Source organism: Mesoplodon mirus (genome assembly GCF_964341445.2).
Source record: "Mesoplodon mirus genome assembly, chromosome: 6".
NCBI classification, from domain to species: Eukaryota; Metazoa; Chordata; class Mammalia; order Artiodactyla; family Ziphiidae; genus Mesoplodon; species Mesoplodon mirus.
In genome coordinates, this window is record NC_138982.1 from 57,655,289 (window position 1) to 57,680,517 (window position 25,229).

The window sequence follows — 25,229 nt, forward strand, 5'->3', positions numbered from 1 at the left end:
GGATACCTCCTGCATTTGCTTCTTCAAACATTATCACAAAACCAATTTTAATACAAGTCAACTAGTAGAGAGAGCCCCACTATTAATAAATCGTACCCCACAAACAGCCAAGCCCGCCTTCCCCACCACCTCTACCTTTACACCCACATGGTGCCTTACTTCCTCCTCTGGGGATAAAACTTTTAAGAGGCATGTTAAGTTCAAGGGTGGAGGAGAAAAAAGACAGGGGAGAAACAGAGGCACTGCTTGGGGTCTGATAAGATAAAGCTGACCCACCTAGGTTCAGGAGTCTAAAGTCCATATTTTTGTAACTTCCCCCATACAGTTTTTGTTGTTGTTTTAAGAGTTTAAGATTAGAAAGCCTTCTGCAGCATTAAGGTTGCCCTTTTTTTAAAAATGAGAAAAACCGGATCTCCTGGATAGATTACCAGGGGCAATTAGCCCTTAGCATATTAGCAAAAAGAAGTTTCATCATTTGCTTTCCTCCTAAAAGCATGCTGTGATCTGCTTTACTGAGAAAGCAGGCTTTGGACAATGGGAAGAAGAGTAAAGAACTCTGGAGAAAAGAGTACTTTGTAGGGTCAGAGCTGCCAGAAGGGGGTGCTACTGTGGAGTCCCTCACAGCACTAAGGTAGTAAGACCATGTCTCCCAAGCACAAACACACCTGGGCTGGCTCTTCCCAGGAAAGAGCCAGGGCCCCATAGAATGTGGTGACCTGCCCCCAGCAAAGGCAGCCAGGTCACCAGAGCTACACTGAAGCCCCTCCCGGCTGTCTGTCACGAGTGGTCTGATGTAAGTTGCTTAATATCAATGTTTAGTTTCTTATTCCAAGAATGGATGGGTGTGATAAGGAATTGGAAGAATATATGTAAATCACTTACAAAAACGGCACCGGTGTTACAGGAAGCAGTCAGTAAACAGTAGCTGTTGCATTATTATTGTTAATAATAAATGCATTAACATCGAGGACTCAGTATATATTAGTTACTTAATAAAGAAACTCTTCACCCTGGCCTTTCCTTCCTTCCTCCTTCTTTCTTCTGAGTCATATAATCTTAGAGTTCCAAGCCCCAATTATGGGTGAGTGCTGTATGTTCTACTAAACTGTAATTTCAGGCTTTTGTGGGCTCGATTTGGGAGATAGGATAGGGTTACATTTAAAATTCTAAATAACGGACAAAATCAAGGTTTTAGCTGAGAACTCATTTCTAAGGTAAAAACTACATTTATGATGCTCATATATTCCTTTCTGATGTCCTGCCCCACCACCGAGTCCCTGATTCCTTGAGGGTGGGGACACAGCCCCTGGTGTTTGTGTTGCCCTATCTCCTGGCGCTAACTGGATGACATTAGAGGTCCCTGAGCTCTCTCAGTGTCTTGGTGGCTTCAAGGACAGGTGGGCAGCCAGAGCATGGGCGCGCTGTCCTTGTACCCCCAACTGGAACACCGTTATTGGAAAATCTGTTCTAAGAACATGAAAACTGAACTGAATCCAGAACTTTCAACTTTGCATGTAACTGAATGGAACAATATGCTTCTGACTTACAATTAAATAAAGGGAGAAAGAAATTGTGAAACATTTTCCTCCTAGTAAGAAATCTTTTTCTTGAAGTTGCTGGTCTGCCTGAGGCCTGAATTTCATCCAGGTTTTAAGCAGAGTATGTATCAGTGATTCCCAACTTTAGGTTTATAAGACCCCAGGGTCCCTCTGGTAATCTTTAAGATTTCTTCTACTTTCCAAACAAAATGGATTTTAATTCTTTCCTTAAGACATATTTACATACGTATATGTATAAATACAGAACACATTTTAAAATGGATGTATATGCTCCAAGGACTTAAACAATGATGACCACCAGTTGGGTGTTAAAACTCTGAAAAGGTAGGGAATCACTGACCTGGATTATCCCTGGAAGCCAGGAAGGAAAATAAAATAGTTCAGATTCTACAACTTTGCCTTTGTCCAAATAACACACTCAATGTTGGCCACTGGCTATGAGGGGGGTCTACAGAAGTCCATGCTTTGTTGCTAATCACTACTCTCAACTGCTTTTATCAACTCCCAAGATAAATTTGACCCTCTGGTCTAAGAACAAAAGGACAAAGTATTTGTTCACCAATAAGGAAACTCCCTAGTTATCTTATTTGCCACTGGTGTTCTCCCCCAATACCACAAATCTTTATTATCTCTACCTCGATAAATTTTACATTTTGAACTATATTTTAAAGTATAAATATACAGAAATAATTACTATAGAGATTGATAACATAATCTACTATTTTCTTACAAACACACAACTGTGACTGATAAGCCAATGATATACTACTTTAAGGACCTCTCTTTGACAAGTTATTTGTAGCCAAAAAGTTGTATTTCATGAAAACTACCACATGATTCAGATGTTAAAAAAATAATTAGTAATCCTAACTGACCTAAGGCCTAATTAGTCAAAATTAATGAAACCTTAATATAGTTTAGAACACTAAACATTCTAGGCAGTTTTAAATATTAGACATTGCAGAGTCACCACTGAAAGAAGCCAATGGACCCATAAACCTACTTTATCTCTAAATCTTTCTTCACAAAAACTTTTTACTCAAGTCCTCAAATGTCTACTGAAATGAATTAAACTATTAGAAAGTGATGACATTTAGTTATCTTAAGTATTTATATCACTTATAAAGTGTTGCTCATGACCCTGAAAAGAAAGCTAAAACTTGATTTCACAGTTCTCTCTCCCATTCTTTTGCCCAATTTTTATAGAGATGGCAACTTTTGATATCATTATAATTTGTTTCACATAGTCACTATGCAGAAAATGAAACACCATCACCAAACTGGAATACTGCTAAATAAATGTTTCAAATGGCTACAGACTTCAGAATATTCCTGCCACTTTGTGCTACCCACCTTCCACTGCAAGGTTAGTGAACTTTTGCTCCTGTGTGCCAGCTTAGGTGGGAAAGGACACTCGGGTGCGCAGCTGTGGGTGGTGAAGCTAACCGGCTCAGAGCAGGATCCCTTTACGGAATTGTACATAGCATACACCCTGAAAACAGACAGACAAATACAGTCAATGGCAGAGGCCCATCACAGAAGACCAGGGTTTTTATCTCAGCTTTGTCCCAGGACTTAACACAGAGAACAGAATTTCTTATGTAGTACACACCATGACCCTTATTCTTATTTACTGGTCTTGTCCTGACCTAACTATGGTCAGCATTTTCAGGGGAAAATCATCCCAGCAGGCGATGTGCCTCAATGCATTCTCTCCTCCCACTAACTGTCAGAGCCACCCAGCCCCATTTAAGACAGGCAGAGTCTACTGACTGGAAAAGAATATGCTCAATAAGGAAATATACTTATTCCCCAAAATGGCCTCCAAATATATATTCTAAAGTCCATCAAGCCACTCTCTGGTTGACTTTGTCTGGAAAAAGGCTAAAAGTACAGATAAGGGTTGGGTCAAAGGAGACAAGAAACAGTGATGAGAGTCCACAAACTGAGAGAGAGAGGTAGAAGTACAAACAACAAAGTAGATATCATCTTTGAACTGTTGATAATACTGCAGATATTTAGGTAGAAATAAGGACATTTCACACACAGAAACAGGCTTGCTACTGCCAAATGCATCTCTCTTCTAATTCATTAAAAACATGGTTCAGGTACAGTTTATCCATGTGAACATCTAACTCTTACACCTGGAGCCAAGATTAAGGATGTGAATTCTGCACATTAAAATGCATGGCTCGATACTCAACATATGGACCTGATTTCTCCAGAGAAGCTGTGAAAAAAAAGCATATAACACAATATTATAAAACTACACTCCTTTCAAATAGCATAAAATAGGATTATGCTGATTTTTTACCATCTTCTTTTCTACTTTTTCATTTTTTAAATATTGGGCATTAAAAAAAAACTTGAAAACATACTCTTTTAAAAAGACAATAAAGAAACCTTTGTTGCCTAAAAAAGATGCATGGATTAAGCTATTCAGAATTTGTAAATACATCAAGTCCTTAATTCTAAACAACTCTTTATGAACTGCCATTAAAGACAGAAGAACACTCAGACTAGAGAGGTGAAGTAAATTTCCCAAAGCTACACAGCTAGAAAGTTGGATCAATTGTACTCAGTCATGGAGATCTAACTGCTATACTGTATTCCCTACTGTCCTATTCATCCTGCAATCCACTTCCCCTCACTCTGCCCAAAGAATAAATAACAGCTACAGATAACATTATGGAAAATAGGACCTAACTGAGGAGAAAGGATTTTAAAAATCATACACCTGAAGTCCACCACAAAAAATTTATAGAGGCCATGCAAGTCAAAAGTACTAACAGACATGCCTACCTTCCATTCTGAAAGGTAAAATACATATTTACTGGATATTTGACTTGTTTGCCTAAGGGGAGGACACCATGATATTTGATCCAAACAAAAGATACCTCTCATTAGGATGCTCTTCACCCAACCTGATGACAGAAATGTTCTTTTTTGCATTCACTGTAAGTAGGCACATGATAACAGAAAATGAAACAGGAGACTCGGCAAGATCATTTCCGTGTATCAGGACAGGTTCACTGGGAGTAAGTTACTTAAAAATGAATCACAGAATGTTCCAGACATGGGCAGGGTTCCAGCCTGAACTTTAACAGATCAGTTGAATTCTCCAACTGATGGCTTATCGACTGTATTTTGCCCAAAGTACGTGTGGGGGGAGGGAAGGAATACAGTGTTTTAAAATATTACCGCCAAAAAAATAAAAAATAAAATATTACCGCCACCTATGAATTAAAGGACATAGGCAACGATCTCCAAAAAAGAGACAAGCAGACATTATGCACTCCTAATGAGAGACCATGCCGCTATCTATAAAATCCCTGCCAGAAAAACTGAACCTGTATCTGATTAAGCCTCTTCACTGCTTTATAGGAAACATGGAGAGAACATTATTAAGCAACACTACAGGATACAATCAGGCTAATTCACAGTGTGGAAAAGTCTACAGGACAAAAAAAAAAAATTATTCCAACAAATAAATTGCAAGAAGAGAAAAAAGGTATGGAGGGAAAACCTATAGCTTAAAAGAAATTTAAGAGCTATAAGCCAAACACAATACTCAAACCACGTCTGAATTCCAATTACAACAAACTGAAGAAATAAAACCTTCATTTTTAGGACAGTTGAGGAAATGGGAACAGTGTCTGGATTTTAAAGACATGAAGGAATTTACCAATTTTGTTTATTTTGGATGGGCATGGGGTGTGTGATGATGGTAATGTGGTTCACAGGTGAAATAATACGATGTCTGGACTTTACTTCAAAATAACTGCTGGGGGAGGGCGTAGGAGAAGGCACCAAGGAAATAAAAAGTTGGGTGGTGGGTATATGAGAGTTCATTAAATTACTGTCCACTTTTGACTATAACTGAAATCTTCAGAAACACAAAGTTAAAAATTAAGCCAATGCTGAAAAAAATGGAGATCTCTCGTTTAAAAAAATGAACCTCTGGCTTCTCTTAAAAACCAGAAGTTCTAGCAACACTGAGCTGCAGACCTGAATGACAGGAATTAAATGAAACTGAGAGCAGCTCCCCCTTTAGATGGGCAGGTGCTGTTCAGTTCAGAGTCCCCACCACTCCCTACTGCTCCCCGGAACTGAGACTGCTTTTTCACGCCTTTTACCCAATCCTCTTTACCCACTTCCGTTCCCAGGAGGTATCTCATGTTGCGGTCACTAGGCATTTGCTTATGAATTCAGACTATACTCAGACAGACCAAGTCCTAAATATCCACAAAAACAGTCAGCACCAAAAATCCATTGGGTAATAGAGCAGAGGAAAGGAGGTAGGGGAAGAGCCTGCCAAGGACTAGCAGACCATAGTTAGTTATCTGGGGAGAGCTGGACTCAGTCAAGTTCATTCTTTCTTTTCAATGAGATTCTTAGAGTCACAAATCCATACTTATCGGGCTAGAGAAACATGAGAGAAGGAGGCTCCTGACAGCCAGGTTGGGAGGATGACAGTAGGAATGAAGGAACTTGATGGCACAAGTAAAAATCTGAGGTACTTGAGGATGGACAGTGTACAGGCCGGCAGGAGTTAGTGCCCTTATCTTTAAACTCAGAGAATGTTATAGTTTGTCTAAATGAGGAGTCAATGCTCTGCACTTGTAAAAAGTCTGTCTCTGCAAAGGAAACAAGATCTATTTTATGTGGCAATATAAATGTGCTGCACTCAGTACCTAAAACTTGACGTGATATCTAAGTACCTCATGATTACATCTGTCAATTCAAATTGTTCAGTAAATAGATAGCAACTAATAACTGTAATAACTACCTGCTCCGCTTTTACCAGTAATTTTCACAGAAAAGTCTCTGTAAATGACATTACATTTTGAAGAATGTTGCAATCATGTTTCTCACATGATGGTGATGTGTTTTCTCTAAATACCACGATGTGACAGGAAGATCTGTGGAGTAGGACAAGTGTCCTAAGTTAAATATATCAGCAAACAATTCAGTTCTTTTAGCATTTATACCAGCAAAGAGGAATACACTTTTCTAAGGATATAACTAATCTTGTGTTGGGTTTGCACATTTGTTTCAGTTTAAGTACCAACTAAATGTGTACGGAACAGGTGCTCCAAAAATTTCAGAAATTTGCCTCCCCCTTCCTCCAGCACATCTGTAACATACCAGGAGCTGCAATTTCTAGTCAATAACACCTATTTCGTGACTGGACCTAGAGTCTGTCATGCAGAGTGAAATAAGTCAGAAAGAGAAAAACAAATACCGTATGCTAACACATATATATGGAATCAAAAAAAAAAAATGGTCCTGAGGAACCTAGGTGCAGGACAGGAATAAAGACGCAGACGTAGAGAATGGACTTGAGGACACAGGGAGGGGGAAGGGTAAGCTGGGACGAACTGAGAGAGTGGCATGGACATATATACACTACCAAATGTAAAACAGATAGCTAGTGGGAAGCAGCCGCATAGCACAGGGAGATCAGCTCGGTGCTCTGTGACCACCCAGAGGGGTGGGATAGGGAGGGTGGGAGGGAGACGCAAGAGGGAGGGGATATGGGGATATAAGTGTAGGCATAGCTGATTCACTTTGTTATAAAGCAGAAACTAACACACCATTGTAAAGCAATTATACTCCAATAAAGATGTTAAAAAAAATAAAATAACACCTATTTTATAACTCCACACTGAGCTGGTCAACCACATATTTTTGGAAATGTTTCATCACATAATTTTTCTGGGAAATGTTATTACATGATATAATCTCTGGGCAACCTCTTTGCCAAATTGTTTATGACAATGACTGGAAAACGGCCTCAAATTCTGCATTGAAATTGCTATTCATTCCAACACTCAAATTCCTGATTATCCTATCATTGATAAAAATATAAATTCTTGACTCCCACAGTAAAATGATCGTTTCAATGTGACTATTAATTATAAAACTACCAATTAAAAGAGGAATACGCGGGCTTCCCTGGTGGCGCAGTGGTTGAGGGTCCGCCTGCCGATGCAGGGGGCGCGGGTTCATGCCCCGGTCTGGGAGGATCCCACGTGCCGCAGAGCGGCTGGGCCCATGAGCCATGGCCGTTGGGCCTGCGCTCCGCGGCGGGAGGGGCCGCGGCGTGATAGGCCCACGAGCCGCAAAAAAAAAAAAAAAAAAAAAAAAAAAAAAAAGAGGAATATGCTTTTCTTTGTATGTGTATAAATAAATGAATATATAAATGTTTGTGATTGTAAAGTTACGTACTTATGCATAAGTATTATAAAACAGAATGTTATTTATTTGTATGTATGTATGTATTGGATTTTTCTCATTCCTCTCTCTTCCTCAACACACACACACACACAGAGAGGAGACTCTGCATTGGTGGCATCATTCCATAACACAATACCCTATATGGAAACACTGAATAAATACACTTTGACAATTACAAATTGATTCCTTTTAAACATTCAACCAACATTAAACCAAAAAAAGCAATCTGTGTAAGAACTGGGTAACTAATATAAAAGTGATGACTTTAATAAAAATAACCCAGGACCCAACACCTAAATTTTTTAAATCAACATAATAGAGGAATTACTTTCCTCAATCACTAGGAGAAAAAAAAAGTGGTCGGATAGATGTGGAGCAATGGCACGAAAATACATAGCAAAAAGTGAGGAAAATAATCTTTAAAACCTGAAATGTCTCAGGATACAATTTTCAATGTGGAATTTGGACTAAAGGGCATAGCAAGCGCCAATCTGAACAGCTACAGACACATAACCTAGAGCACCATCTCAAGGATGCCGCTGGTCTCTTAATAAATTATTCCCAATAACACTGAGCTGATGGCAAGTAGAATTCAAGAGCTATTCTTGCCTAGGAACTGATGCCAAGCACTATACAGTTCAATGACAGAACTCCATGACTGAGAGGCTGCTACTTTAAAAAATGGTTGTGTATCTGACTGGTGAACTCAGACAATACTCACTAACATGAGGGAGGAAAAAACTGAAAATGAGAAAAAGAATTCCATAAAGATATCAAGCAAGCAGTGTGAAGGGGATGAAATCAGAATAGCAAAACCAAAAGCAACAAGAAAGGAGCCCTAGGTGAGATGTCAGTACCTGACCTGAGAAAGAAACCTTTCACTCTACGGAAGAGTGATTTGAACAGAGACTTCTGCAGGCCTTTGTCAAAATGTGCACTATTAACAACTAGAAGGAGAATACAGCCTGCTTGGCACTGCTAAAAGAAACAACTGTTTTCATGATTGGCTCTCTAGACTTCCTATAAGGTGACATTTTCTAAATTGGTAATGTACAAATAAATGAAAACGGTAATATATATAATTGTTCGTTTTGCAGCTGTACAGTAATGGAATTCATTTGGAGCTTCTGTTGTGGAAAAGTGAGGAAATATTTCCATGTAGCTTTTTGAGGCCTTATAGGTGACTATTAAATTTAAAATGATATTTGAGGCTACTGTGTTGATAAAAGCTTACATTCCTGGAACTAAGATTTTGAGAATGTTAACTGCATCATAAAAAGAGATTTTTGGTCTGCTTTTTTCAGTTCCAATTGTGATATATCTTTATCTCAATAAAATAATGAGTGGTATTGTCAAACTTCATAATGAAGTCCTTTTTATTTTTAGTGTGGAAAATCTGCAACCACTTTGGAAAAACAAAACAACATTTATAGGTGTTACAGATTTATAATAGATTTGCACATATATTTCATTTGCTCTCACACCATCTTTCTGAGGCTGGTATCGTTATTATCCTCATTTTACGAATGAGAAAACAAGGACATTGAAGCTTACATGGCTTGCCTAATCACATACCCTCAGTAAGTGCCTGAGTCATTAATTCCAAATTCCAAGGTCTGCCTACTATGCCATCAAGCTGCCTCCCAAAGCAATTCAAGGCAGAAGAGACTGACTCTACATAGGGGCTGGAAGTGTTAAGAGTATTCTCTAGCTTGAAAAATGGAAGGCTGTATAAGGAAAGAGAATGAATGATCTATATGGACTGTGGAATAGCCAGAGCAAAGTAACTACAATTGGGACTGTAGACATTTTTCTTAGGAAAGAATTTTTTAAAAATACTAAAAGCGATGTGTTCTGGAAGATGGCGCAGTAGAAGGACATGTGCTCACTCCCTCTTGAGAGAGCACCGGAATCACAAGTAACTGCTGAACAATCATCGACAGGAAGACACTGGCACTCACCAAAAAAGATACCCTACATCCAAAGACAAAGGAGAAGCCGCAATGAGATGGTAGGAGGGGTGCAATCACAATAAAATCATAACCGCCGGGTGGGTGACTCACAAACTGGAGAACAATTATACCACAGAAGTTCACGCACTAGAGTGAAGGTTCTGGCCCCATGTCAGGCTTCCCAACCAGGGGGTCTGGCAATGGGAGGAGGAATTCCCAGAGAATCAGACTTTGAAGGCTATAGGGATTTCATTACAGGACTTCAACAGGACTGGGGTAAACAGAGACTCCACTCTTGGATGGCACACGCAAAGGAGAGTGTGCACCAGGACCCAGGGGAAAGAAGTAGTGACCCCACAGGTGACAGAACAAGACTTACCTGCCAGTGTTGGAGGGCATCCTGCAGAGGCGGGGGGCAGCTGTGGCTCACCGTGGGGACAAGCACACTGGCAGCAGAAGTTCTGGGAAGTACTCCTTGGTGTAAGCCCTCCCAGAGTCCAACATTAGCCCGACCAAAGAGCCAGGGTAGGCTCCAGTGTTGGGTCGCCTCAGACCAAACAACCAACAGGGAGGGAACTTAGCCCCACCCATCAGCAGACAAGTGGATTAAAGTTTTACTGAGCTCTGCCCACCAGAGCAACACCCAGCTCTACCGACCACCAGTGCCTTCCAGCAGGAAGCTTGCACAAGCCTCTTAGATAGCCTCATCCACCAGAGGGCAGACAGCAGAAGCAAGAAGAACTACAATCCTGCAGCCTGTGGAACAAAAACCACATTGAAAGATAGACAAAATGAAAAGGCAGGGGACTATGTACCAGATGAAGGAACAAGATAAAACCCAGAAAAACAATTAAATGAAGTGGAGATAGGTAACCTCCCAGAAAAAAGAATTCAGAATAATGATGGTGAAGATGATCCAGGACCTCAGAAAAAGAATGGAGGCAAAGATTGAGAAGATGTAAGAAATGTTTAACAAAGACTTAGAAGAATTAAAGAACAAACAAACAGAGATGAACAATACAATAACTGAAATGAAAAATATACTAGAAGGAATCAATAGCAGAATAACTGAGGCAGAAGAACGGATAAGTGACCAGGAAGACAGAATGGTGGAATTCACTGCCGCAGAACAGAATAAAGAAAAAAGAATGAAAAGAAATGAATACAGCCTAAGAGACCTCTGGGAAAACATTAAACACACCAAGAGTCGCATCTATAATGCGTCCCAGAAGGAGAAAAGAGAAAGGACCTGAGAAAATATTTGAAGAGATTATAGTCAGAAACATCCCTAACATGGGAGAGCAAACAGCCACCCAAGTCCAGGAAGCACAGGATAAACCCACGGAGAAACATGCCGAGACACAAAGTAATCAAACTGACAAAAATTAAAGACAAAGAAAAATTATTAAAAGCAACAAGGGAAAAATGACAAACAATATACAAGGGAACTCCCATAAGGTTAACGGTGATTTCTCAGCAGAAACTCTACATGCCAGAAGGGAGTGGCATGACATATTTAAAGTGATAAAAGGGAAGAACCTACAACCAAGATTACTCTACCCAGCAAGGATCTCATTCAGATTCAACAGAGAAATCAAAAGCTTTACAGACAAGCAAAAGCTAAGAGATTTCAGCACCACCAAACCAGCTCTACAACAAATGCTAAAGGAACTTCTCTAAGTGGGAAACACAAGAGAAGAAAAGGCCCTACAAAAACAAACCCAAAACAATTAAGAAAGTGGTCATAGGAACATATATATCGATAATTACCTTAAACATGAATGGATTAAATATTCCAACCAAAAGACAGGCTTGCTGAATGGATACAAAAACAACACCCATATATGTGCTGTCTACAAGAGACCTACTTCAGACCTGGGGACACAGACAGACTGAAAGTGAGGGGACGGAAAAAGGTATTCCATGAAAAAGGAAATCAAAAGAAAGCTGGAGTAGCAATTCTCATATCAGATAAAATAGACTTTAAAATAAAGAATGTTACAAGAGACAAGGAAGGACACAACATAATGATCAATGGATCAATCCAAGAAGAAGATATAACAATTATAAATGCATACACACCCAACATAGGAGTACCTCAACATATAAGGCAACTGCTAACAGCTATAAAAGAGGAAATCGGCAGTAACACAGTAACAGTGGGGGAATTTAACACCTCACTTGCACCAATGGACAGATCATCAAGACAGAAAATTAATAAGGAAACTCAAGCTTTAAATGACACAACAGACCAGGATAGATTTAATTGATATTTATAGGACATTCCATCCGAAAACAACAAAATACACTTTCCTCTCAAGTGTACACAGAACATTCTCCAGGGTAGATCACATCTGGGGTCACAAATCAAGCCTCGGTAAATTTAAGAAAATTGAAATCACATCAAGCATCTTTTCCGACCACAATGCTGTGAGATTAGAAATAAATTACAGAGGGAAAAATGTAAAAAACGCAAACACATGGAGGCTAAACAATACGTTACTAAATAACCAAGAGATCATTGAAGAAATCAAAGAGGAAATCAAAAAAATACTTAGAGACAAATGGCAATGGAAACACGATGATCTAAAACCTATGGGATGCAGCAAAAGCAGTTCTAAGAGGGAAGTTTATAGCAATACAATCCTACCTCAAGAAATAAGAAAAATCTCAAATAAACAATCTAACCTTACACCTAAAGGAACTAGAGAAAGAAGAACAAACAAAACCCAAAGTTAGCAGAGGGCAAGAAAACATAAAGATCAGAGCAGAAATAAATGAAATAGAAACAAAGAAAATAGCAAATATCAATAAAACTAAAAGCTGGTTCTTTGAGAAGATATACAAAATTGATAAACCTTTAGCCAGACTCATCAAGAAAAAGAGGGAGAGGACTCAAATCAATAAAATTAGAAATGAAAAAGGAGAAGTTACAACAGACACTGCAGAAATACAAAGCATCCTGAGAGACTACTACAAGCAACTCTATGCCAATAAAATGGACAACGTGGAAGAAATGGACAAATTTTTAGAAAGGTATAACCTTCCAAGACTGAACCAGGAAGAAACAGAAAATATGAACAGAACAATCACAAGTAATGAAATTGAAACTGTGATTAAAAATCTTCCAACAAACAAAAGTCCAGGACCAGATGGCTTCACAGGTGAATTCTATCAAACATTTAGAGAAGAGGTAACACCCATCCTTCTCAAACTCTTCCAAAAAACTGCAGAGGAAGGAACACTCCCAAACTCATTCTACAAGGCCACCATCACCCTGATACCAAAACCAGACAAAGATACTACAAAAAAAGAAAATTATAGACCAATATCACTGATGAATATAGATGCAAAAGTCCTCAACAAAATACTAGCAAACAGAATCCAACAACACATTAAAAGGATCATACATCATGATCAAGTGTGATTTATCCCAGGGATGCAAGGGATCTTCAATATATGCAAATCAATGTGATACACCACATTAACAAATTGAAGAATAAAAACCATACGATCATCTCAATAGATGAAGAAAAAGCTTCTGACAAAATTCAACACCCATTTATGATAAAAACTCTCCAGCAAGTGGTCACAGAGGGAACCTACCTCAACATAATAAAGGCTGTATATGACAAACCAACAGCAAACATCATTCTCAATGGTGAAAAACTGAAAGCATTTCCTCTAAGATCAGGAACAAGACAAGGATGTCCACTCTCGCCACTATTATTCTACATAGTTCTGGAAGTTTTAGCCATGGCAATCAGAGAAGAAAAAGAAATAAAAGGAATCGAAATTGGAAAAGAAGAAGTAAAACTGTCACTGTTTGCAGATGACATGATACTATACATAGAAAATCCTAACAATGCCACCAGAACACTACTAGACGTAATCAATAAATCTGGTAAAGTAGCAGGATACAAAATTACTGCACAGAAATCTCTTGCATCCCTATACACTAACAACGAAAGATCAGAAAGAAAGTAAGGAAACAATCCCATTCACCACTGCAACAAAAAGAATAAAATACCTAGGAATAAACCTACTTAAGGGGGTAAAAGGTCTGTACTAAGAAAACTACAAGACACTGGTGAAAGAAATCAAAGATGACACAGACAGATGGAGAGATGTACCATGTTCTTGGATTGGAAGAATGAATATTGTGAAAATGACTATACTACACAAAGCAATCTACAGGTTCAATGCAATCCCTAACAAATTACCAATGGCATTTTTTACAGAACTAGAACAAAAAACCTTAAAATTTGTATGGAGACACAAAAGACCCCAAATAGCCAAAGCAATCTTGAGGGAAAAAAATGGAGGTGTAGGAATCAGACCCCCTGACTTCAGACTATACTACAAAGCTACAGTAATCAAGACAATATGGTACTGGCACAAAAACAGAAATACAGATCAAGGGAAAGGATAGAAAGCCCAGAGGTAAACCCACACAGCTATGGTCAACTAATCTATGACAAAGGAGGTAAGGATATACAATGGAGAAAAGACAGTCTCTTCAATAAACGGTGCTGGAAAAACTGGACAGCTACATGTAAAAGAATGAAATTAGAACACTCCCTAATACCATACACAAAAATAAACCCAAAATGGATTAAAGACCTAAATGTAAGTCCAGACACTATAAAACTTAGAGGTAAACATAGGAAGAACAGTCTTTGACATAAATCACAGCAAGATCTTTTTTGACCCACCCCCTAGAGTAACGGAAATAAAAACAAAAATAAACTAATGGGACCTAATGAAACTTAAAAGCTTTTGCACAGCAAAGGAAACTCAGAATGGGAGAAAATATTTGCAAACAAATCAACGGACAAAGGATTAATGTCCAAAATACATAAACAGCTCATGCAGCTCAAAATAAAAAAAAAACAAACAACCCAATCAAGAAATGGGCAGAAGACCTAAATAGACATTTCTCCAAAGAAGACATACAGATGGCCAAGAGGCACATGAAACCTGCTCAATATAACTAATTATTAGAGAAATGCAAATCAAAACTACAATGAGGTATCACCTCACACCGGTTAGAATGGGTATCATCAGAAACTCTACAAACAACAAATGCTGGAGAGGGTGTGGAGAAAAGGGAACCCTCTTGCACTGTTGGTGGGAATGGAAATTGATACAGCCACTATGGAGATTCCTTAAAAAACTAAAAATAGAATTACCGTATGACCTAGCAGTCCCACTACTGGGCATATACTCTGAGAAAACCATAATTCAAAAAGAGACATGCACCACAATGTTCAGTGCAGCACTATTTACAAGAGCTAGACATGGAAGCAACCTAAATATCCATCAACAGATGACTAGATAAAGAAAGTGTGGCACATATATACAGTGGAATATTACTCAGCCATAAAAAGGAACAAAATTGGGTTATTTGTAGTCAGGTGGATGGACGTAGAATCTGTCATACAGAGTGAAGTCAGAAAGAAAAACAAATATCGTTGGCTAATGCATATATATGGCATTTTAAAAAATGGTACTGATAAACCTAGTGGCAGGGCAGTAATAAAGACGCAGACATGGAGAACGGAGTTGAGGGCATGGGGGTGAAGGGGAAGCTTGGATGAAATAAGAGAGTAGCACTGACATATATACACTACCAAATGTAAAATGGATGGCTAGTGGGAAGCAGCCGCATAGCACAGGGAGATCAGCTTGGTGCTTTGTGATGACCTAGAGGGGTGGGATAGGGAGGGTGGGGGGCAGGAGGCTCAAGAGGGAGGGGATATGGGGATATATGTATACATATAGCTGATTCACTTTGTTGTACAGTAGAAACTAACACAACATTGTAAAGCATTTATACTCCAATAAAGATGTGGAAAAAACAAAAAACAAAAAGACACATGCACCCCGATGTTCACTGCAGCACTATTTACGATAGCCAGGTCACGGAAGCAACCTAAATGCCCATCAACAGACGAATGGATAAAGAAGATGTGGTGCATATATACAATGGAATATTACTCAGCCATAAAAAGGAATGAAATTGGGTCATTTGTAGAGACGTGGATGGACCTAGAGACTGTCATACAGAGTGAAGTAAGTCAGAAAGAAAAAAACAAATATATTAATTCATATATGTGGAATCTAGAAAAATGGTACAGATGAACAGGTGTGCAAGGCAGAAATAGACACAGATGTAGAGAACAAACGTATGGACACCAAGGGGGGAAAGCGGCAGGGTGGTGGTGGTGGTGGTGTGAATAATAGGGAGATTGGGATTGACATGTATACACTGATGTGTATAAAATAGATAACTAATGAGAACCTGCTGTATAAAAATGTAAAGAGATCAGGATCAAAGAGACGGAGAATTTTCCATCTCTCTGGCCAGCAGAGCACTAGACCAAATAACAGCTGGTGGTGCCTTAGGCTGTTTATGTGTGGTATCACACAGGTGTCAAATATGTCACAAGGGGGCTTCACTGGTGGCGCAGTGGTTGAGAGTCCGCCTGCCAGTGCAGGGGATGCAGGTTCGTGCCCTGGTCCGGGAAGATCCCACATGCCGCGGAGCGGCTGGGTCCATGAACCATGGCCGCTGAGCCTGCGCGTCCAGAGCCTTGCTCCGCAACGGGAGAGGCCACAACGGTGAGAGGCCCGCGTACCAGAAAAAAAAAAAAAAAAAAAAAAAAAAATATATATATATATATATATATATATATATATATATATATGTCACAAGGGTGGGATCCCCGATGTGTTAGGAGGAAGTCTTGGACCCAAGGCCTCTAGATGGTAACTACCTCATGCTCCTATGTCTTTTGGGGAATCCATTAATTATTCCTTTTATCTGCCCAGAAGTTTAAGGTGTTCATAAGATACGTAAAAACAATTAATGATCAAGTATTCTCAAGTTTACCCTTTGTAAGAGGCGTTAAAAAGATACAAAGGGCAACACAACAGATAGGACAGTAAATAAAGGGCAGACTGTGACATTTAAAAATTTTTTAAAAGTTATTGTCAACTCATGGATGAGCAGAAAATTAATAAAGTAAACCTTTAGTAAAGCAATGACAATGAACAGTAAAAGAGAAAAAAGGAAACACATGTTAACAACGTCTAATGGAGAACATTTACAGGACTCCCTATGTTGTGTTACATTTTCTGGTTTGCTGTTAAATCGACCATTTCAAAGAATGGTTAAACTATTACCATCTCAGCTTCGCAAGTTATACAAATTTTTTTGTTTGTACAGACGGTGTGAAAAGTTCAATATGTTTGGGCTAAAGCTAATTCACTCAAAATCCAAAAGTTTTGATGCAAATAGGAAAAGATGGTTGCAACAGAGTTCATCTAAACAAAACAATAGCTAAGCAGATATACACTTTATGACTGAATATAAAAACCTTGCTCTTTTATGTATTGCTTTAAACATAGTTTTAAACACTTGTGCAGCTAATAAGATATTATAATCTGAACACACCACTACTTTCCTTACTTTTGTTACTGAGAAAATTGTGGCATGGATTCTCTGTGATTGACCAAAGTTAAAACAGTCAACTGATGGGCAGAACCAGACTAGACCTCAAGCTTCCTAATAATTAACATATGCTCTTCTTGCTAGGCTACCCTGCCTCTACTCCACCACAAAGGGAACGTGTGGTGTGAATTAACCTTTGGAAAGTGTAATAAAGGGTGTGTGCTTGATGCTTGCAATTTTATTACATAATCTTGATATACACATATATAATTGAAGAAAGGAGAATTTGTTGTTTTTCACCCTATTAGATAAAATGAGAATTTCTGATCAAATTAAAAATTAAATAAAATGAAAGTTTAAATTAAAATGAAAATTTAGACGATATTATGGATCACATTCAGATTAAAAAATCTGCCTGTTTGCAGATGGATGTATGGATGTATCTTTGAGTAATCAGATGAGCTCTGTAAACATTTAGATGATACTTTCGTCCTCGCAGGTCTGTGGTTGGCCAGGTCTCTCCCTGAGATCAGCTATCCCTGCCTTCCAGAGCAGTCATGGTAGAGAGTTCAGACTCGGTAGCAAACTATGTGAGTTGTTTCGGCAAACTGCATTAGCTCTTGCTAGAGATAATTTTGATATTTGCATTACTTATTTCAAAACGTATTGCCTTTTAGGTCCAAACTTGAAACATGGGAAGGACTTTATTTAGTCATATTGGCTGAACATATAGTTTACATGGAAGGTCTATAATAACAGATATACCCATGGTAAAAAATGATTGCTTTATAGAAAAAAATACGATATATTAAACCACGCATTCCAACGGATCTTAGAAGACTATGTAAAATAAAAATTACTTCGCAAAAATAATTTTTAAATTCTGTTCAGGGTATCATCTACTTTTCTATTACCAGAGCACTTCTGTGGACTCCCAATCTCTGTGCTCTCAAGTGTAGGACATCAAGGAGTGGCTGATGAGCAAAGGTACTGACACTTCTAGTTAGGCAAGTGCTGTTAACCAAACACTTTTAAAAAGGAGCATATTATTTATTTTAGCAATCTGAATTCCCCAATACTCACCTCACATGATAATCGGTTGCTGGTCTAAGATCTTTCAGGTTACATTCTAATTCTTCTCCGCTGCAATGAAAAATCATTTCTTAGTCAATGATACCAGTTTCAAAAATAAAACAGCTTTTGGATTTGGGTCTCATAGTCAGGTACCAGGTACAGCGATTCAAGAACTATTATTTCTACTTCCACCTTAAGTCAGAAATAAGTCAGTCCTGCTTGGTATTATCATTTTTCTGGACTAGTAAATGAGATTCCTTGAAATGGTGTCATTCTGGGTCTGGAAAATGGTAAGGCTAACTTATGAATAAAATTCCAAAATATCTTACCACTTCTTCAAAATGACTACATAAAAATAAGTAAATAAGGAAGCAAGCTGAACAGAAAGATACCTAGATAAACGTACGTGTAAATAACAGCACCAGCTGTCAACTGAAGGTGGCTCCCAGACTTGTCCTGGCAAGAACCCCAATAGCTTCAGCTTCTCAACTCTCTTCAAGAAACCTCAATCTACTTCCCTCACATATCAATACTAATAAACAGCTCTCTTACAGATGCATGCCAATAAATAGCTCTCTTACACAAAATAAAACCATTTATTCGACCAGAAGCTGCAACAGAACCTTGACTTAATCATAAGGAAACCACCAACATTCCAGAAAATAAGTAATGTTCCCATTAAAAAAATTTTTAAACGTGAGAGGGGTGTGGGGGGGCATAACTGTAATCTTCACAAACGTCAGTATCTACCCAGCCACAAAAAAGAATGAAATTCTGCCATGTGTAACAACACGGACGGACCTGGAGGGTATTATGCTTAGTGAAATAAGTCAGACAAAGACAAACACTGTACGCTAGCACTTATATGTGGTATCTAAAAAATAAAACAGACAAATGAATATAACAAAACAGAAAAAGTCTCACAGATATAGAGAACAAACTAGTAGGTACCAGTGGGGAGAGCGAACTGGGGAGGGGCAAGATATGGGTAGGGGATTGAGAAGTACAAACTACTATGTATAAAGTAAATAAGCTACAAGGATGTAATACACAGCACAGGGAATACAGCCAATATTTTATAATAACTTTATTTATATTTTTTAATTAATTAATTAATTTTTGACTGTGTTGGGTCTTCGTCGCTGCACGTGGGTTTCCTCTAGTTGCGGCGCGTGGGTTCTCACTGCGGTGGCTTCTCTTGTTGAGGAGCATGGGCTCTAGGCGCGTGGGCTTCAGTAACTGTAGCACGTGGGCTCAGTAGCTGTGGCACACGGGCTTAGCTGCTCCGCGGCATGTGGGATCTTCCCGGACCAGGGTTCAAACCCGTGTCCCCTGCATTGGCAGGCGGATTCTTAACTAGTGAGCCACCAGGGAAAGCCTATAATAACTTTAAATGGAGTGTAATCTATAAAAATTTTGAATCACTATGTAGCATACCTGAAACTAATACTGTATGTCAACTATATTTCAAATAAATAAATAAGATTTTTAAAAAGGGCATTGGATAATTCCCAAACGATTTAATCACAGTGAGGCCACCAAACACTGTTGCTTCCCAATGTGCTGGAAGAGGAAGTAAATAGCACTACCTTGATGAAAGCCTCCCACAAATGTTAAATCTGCATCTGATCAAGCTCCAGAACTAACTATCCACTTATAAGAAATAAGGGGGAGGAAGATTAAGTTAAAGGATACCACAAATTCAGATTGGTAAAAAAAGTGATTCACTTTTTGCAACTGATCAAGAATTTTTAAAAGGGTGGGAGATACACCTGAAAACTATATTGTATGCCAACGATACGTCAATAAAATTTTTTAATTAAAATTTAAAATATAAAGTAGCTATTCCATTTCCAAAAAAATAAAGGATGAAAGGGAGACTATTCTAGACTTAAATAGATTTATGAGACCTAACAATCCCATGCAATGAGTAAACTTCATTTGTATTCCCAGAAGAAGAAATCAATATTAAAACACATTTTTGAGACAACTGGGAAAATCTGAATATGACCAAGGTATTAAATGATGCCTGGTATAATTATTGTCAGTTTTCCTAGATGTTAATGGCATTGCAGTTACGTAAAAAAATATCTATGTTGATCCATGTTGAACTATGTAGGAGTAACTGATGTGTTACCTGTGAGTTGCCACCAAATGCTACAATAACTACAACAACAACAATAATAATAGTAATAAAGGGGATATGACGCAAATGTGGCAAAATCTTGATAATTGTTAAATTTGAGTGATGGTTATCTGGGGGTTCATTGTAGTATTTTCTCTATGTTTCTGCATGTTTGAAATTTAGCCATAGCCATAATTAAAAAAAATTTTTTTAACTTATGGCCCTGCTAGTGATATTTAACATGTTTGTTTTTGAAAAAGTATGTATACATGTCAGTTTTCATTATTAAAACAGAAGATTGGGAAAAAAAAAAGTCAGTGTGATAAAGGACAATGAAATACTGTGGAAGTGCTCCAAATTAAAGAAAGCTACAGAGACATGACAACCAACTGCTGTATCTGACCCTAGAATGGATCTTGTCCTACAAGGGGAAGAAAAATGCTACCGAAGACATTATTTAATCAACTGACAAAACTGGAATGTGGACGATAGATTGGATAAAAGTATGGTATTGATGTAAAGTCATGAAGTAATGGCATTGTAGCTATTTAAGAAAACATCTTAGGAAACACCCTGCAGTATTTAGCAGTAAAGGACCATGATGTATAAAACTAATAGGAAAAAATACAGATCAAGAGAGAAAAGGCAAGAGAGAAAATCAAATAGTAAAGCAAATAGGGTAAAAAGTTAATAATATGTGAATCTGGGTAAAGGATATGCACATATTCCTTGATCTCTTCATTTCTGTAACACTTTATAAGTTTGAAATTATTTAAATAAAAATACTTTTTTAAAGTTGCAAACTGGAGGCCAATGTCCACACCCTGCATGCAGTTATGTTGTTTGACTTGCACTTTATCTTTGAAGTTTTTTGAATTTGCTGAATTAGTTTAACATTAGGAAGGTTTACATAACAATTCAGATTTTTAGCATTTCCTTTAAAAAAAATTCCAAGGAATCAGCAAATCGAGGCCTACATTCCCTTATGCAACAACCTACTTTAGCCAGCTGCTCCTTTCTTTTTTTTTTTTTTTTTTTTTGTGGTACGCGGGCCTCTCACTGTTGTGGCCTCTCCCGCTGCGGAGCACAGGCTCCGGACGCGCAGGCTCAGCGGCCATGGCTCACGGGGCCCAGCCGCTCAGCATGTGGGATCTTCCCGGACCAGGGCACGAACCCGTGTCCCCTGCATCGGCAGGCGGACTCCCAACCACTGCGCCACCAGGGAAGCCCCAGCTGCTCCTTTCTTGATGAAGACAGGAGTGTTCCCGTTCACCTTCACCGTTCACCTCATTCCCAAGCTTCGTACTTCCTCACTTATGTTACCTGCCTGCCTCACTGGGCACTTGGGACTCTAGCTCCTGCCACCAATGACCATCATGCATTGATAGAATCTAAGTGTTTCTTGGTGGGCTGGGGGAAATGGTGCTCTATATTTTGCTAAGGTCACTACCAATTCTGACTTTTCAAAATAGAACCCAATGGTTGTGAGCCAGAGGAAGGGGTTAGGACTACATTCTAAGCACAGTGAAAAAGCACTGTAGTGTTCCCACAGGGGGGTGACTTGGCCTGACTTCTGTTTTTGCAGCGTGGAGGCTGGATGGGAGGAGAGCAAGAGTGGGTGCTGGAGGAGCCTGAGGAGACTCTTGTAGGAGTCCAGGAAGAGAGGACAGAGCCCTACGGGGCGACAACAGGAGAGAGTGACTAAAGGGCTTCCCTCTGCCTCTCTTTCCCCCTTTTCTTTGTCCAGAAAAAGACAAGTCCCTGGAGCAAGTTAAGAATTAGGAATGGGGCTAGGGAGATGCGAGGTCTGCAGCGGGGAAACAGAAGAGAAAAGCAGCTTCTCTGGCAGAGGAAGAGGTGGGCTTTGTGTGACCATGTTACACTGGGCTTGGGCAGTAGTTCCCAGGGCCAGTCACAGAGAGGTCAAACAAGTAGTTAGAACAAGATGGCTTCTGATTTCCTACTCTGCAAATCAGTGCCAACAATTACAAAAGAGAAAAGATTTGACCCTAAAAATTTTTTATCACATTTAGAACACAGCTATAAATCACTTAAATGGTTAATATCTGAGAGTCCATAAAGTGGAAGGGGATAATCCCTAATTCGGTGTGCTAAACTTCTGACGATTTAAGATAGCCTCCGAATGAAAAGCTTTTCTGCAGACTGGAAAACTACTGTAGAGGATAAGAAGGAGGGTGAAATGGAAACCACATTGTAGAATTTTGAAAAACAAGACTAGCACAAGGTCTGGGCCTAAAAAGAGGTGATCATAGAAGTGCATGATATATGTAAAAACTAAAAGGCATGCTCACTTTTTGCTCTGACAACATTAATGGAAAATTTTCTTTAGTACTACACTGGCAAGCTAACATAACCAAGTGACATATTTGACCAACACCAAATAGCTGTATAAAAGTCATTTCTGATTAGCAATTACTCTGGACAAAGTTAACTCTTGACATTACAATTATCACTAATTCTTAAAAAGAACTATTTAAAGGAAAATTTGCAAAGCCATTAAATTTTTCCTTTGTTTTTTATTCTCCTTAGTAACACCAATTTCACAGTTTGGCAGCTGAGAAAAACACATGGAAATATACGCTACCTGTAAATTATCTTGTATTTTCCATCTCGTCCTTTGTCTGACAGAGCAACCTCATAGCTGTAGGGGAAGGAAAGACCACTGTGGGGTCCACACGAAAGTCCAACAGGGGGAGCCCAGGACAACACAACCGTTCTTGCCTGAATATTAGAAACCTGAGGAAGAAAAACATGAATCAGACACTACACTTCACCCCAGAACATTTTGTGATTGTTAGTAGTAGCATTAAAATGGCTCAGATTTAACTCAAGAAAAACAAATTTATTTTAATTTACAAATTTATTTTAATTACCAAAAAAAAACCCCACCCATCCTATATGGCATTCTTTTGTCAAAGTCCTGATGTCCAAACTACAGCTCCTAAAACATCTGTCCTTATTATGCAAACTTATGTCCAAGTCTGATGCAATTCACACTTGGTCCTCCAGAAAGTAAAAATAATGTCACGTTTGAGAATTTTTCTAAAGGTAAAAAGTTGAACGTGATACTTCAATAATCCCCATGATGGCCGTCATATTATGTGGAAGCAACCCACATCCACAGGTACTTTCCAGCGGCCTCCAAGCTTTGCTTGATGTCGAACTCTCCTGCAAAGCCGAGACCTTTCAAACCACGCTCCCCAAAGTCCTGCAGGTTCCTGGCAAAACCCAGTACGGGGCGGGGGGTGGTGGAAACGGAACCATGGCCCAGGCTGACAGGTGGCAGAAATATGTGTGGAGATGTTTCACCTCTCTAGGCTCTGCTTTTATCTTTCGCTTTAGCCTCCGCTCAAGGCTTCATTTGAACAAAGGAGTCTGGGACTCTCAACGCCCCAACTTTTTCCTCTTATTTAGGGCTTCTCTGAAGCACGTTCTTATACTATCTCCCAGGCATCCTCGGCAGGACTGAGCCCCAGCTGCCCGCAGCTGTAACCTGCTCATTAACAGGCCCTGTACTGGCTTCTCCTCTGCAATCTCACGTCTCTACTCTAACCGTGCTTCCTGGGGCACCTCCCCACTTACACCATTTGCCTTCCAATCTTTGTTTCACAGTCTGTTTCTGGAGAAACCTAATCTAATGCAGTCTAATTCTTTAAAATAAATCTGTCAATGCATTTTAATGTTCTAATTTTCTAAAGTTTATTTTGTTGCTCTCTAGATATTGGTCTGGATAACATTAAAACAAAATGAGAGTTAAAACATACATTAAAGCATAATGTTCATACAAGACTTTATAGCTGTAGATTAGAGTAGGCTGTGGATGGAGATGTCTAAACTACTAAGTCTCTTTTTTTCTTCTATTTTTGTCACTATCTGATCTAAATAAAGGGTATTAAAATATAAGCTAATTTAAAAGCATGAATTTAATATGGAAATGAATACTGAGTTTCCCTTTTCAGTCTCTCATGCATTCCATTTTGAGCAGAGATCCCTCCATATCATTTCTGTTCCATATAGATACAGCATCATTATATATTTAACCAATTATTTAGTCAAACTCCTACTCATCCTTCAAGACCCTAGGCTGGCCTCACTACCCCCAAGTAGCCTTCCCTGAAATATCCTATCATCTCTCTGTTCCACAGCACCTTGCTGCTATCTCTACTCATTGCTAATCATGTTAATAGCATTTGCCTACCTTCCCCACTGGACCGTGGGACTCCCTAAGGAAAAGGCCTAAGTCATATTCAACTGTGAGTAGTGGCTACCTAGTAAATGTTGAATGAAAAATAAAAATCAAAGAGAATAAGACAGTCTGAGTTTCTGATACAGGTAACACAGTGGATGGCAGACCAGCATTACACATCTTTAAAAAAAACCTGGAGAGACGCTGTTACAGAATTGAACTCGACCCTTCTTGCTATGGCTCCAGACTAGTAGCAACTCTGTGCCTACTCCTCCTGTGACGGCTGTGACCCCCCCTTCAGCATGCCGTCCCCTCGCATGCCCTTGAGACTTAGCTCTGGACTTTCCCACTTTCCTGCCCTTAACAAACTTCCTTTAGACCCAGTTCAAATGCTGCCTTTGCTTATTCGTTTAATCCTCATACCTTAACTTGTGAGGGGCTGTGGACACAAAGGTGATTAACATATGACCTCTGCCTGATGAAGAGATGCGTGAGGGGCCTCACGGCAGATACACTGAGCACAGAGGGGCCCACGGCAGCTTGAGGCCAATTCAGGCCTTTCTGTACGGTGCTGCCTGACTCCCTGCTCAGGATCAGCAACTGGTTTCTTTGTGCT

General features: G+C 39.1%; 1 protein-coding gene across 3 annotated transcripts in view; it reads right to left on the minus strand.

Moving 5' to 3' along the window:
* Positions 1–25,229, minus strand: part of FNDC3B (fibronectin type III domain containing 3B) — a 359,867-nt gene that overhangs the window by 75,250 nt on the left and 259,388 nt on the right. For all 3 annotated transcript variants that reach the window (XM_082624742.1, XM_082624743.1, XM_082624744.1), the window contains exons 8-10: positions 23,012–23,163; positions 18,291–18,350; positions 2,913–3,051 (exon numbers count right to left, since the gene is read on the minus strand). In XM_082624742.1, coding sequence (XP_082480868.1) covers positions 2,913–3,051; positions 18,291–18,350; positions 23,012–23,163 — 351 coding nt within the window. The remainder of the gene's footprint in view (positions 1–2,912; positions 3,052–18,290; positions 18,351–23,011; positions 23,164–25,229) is intronic.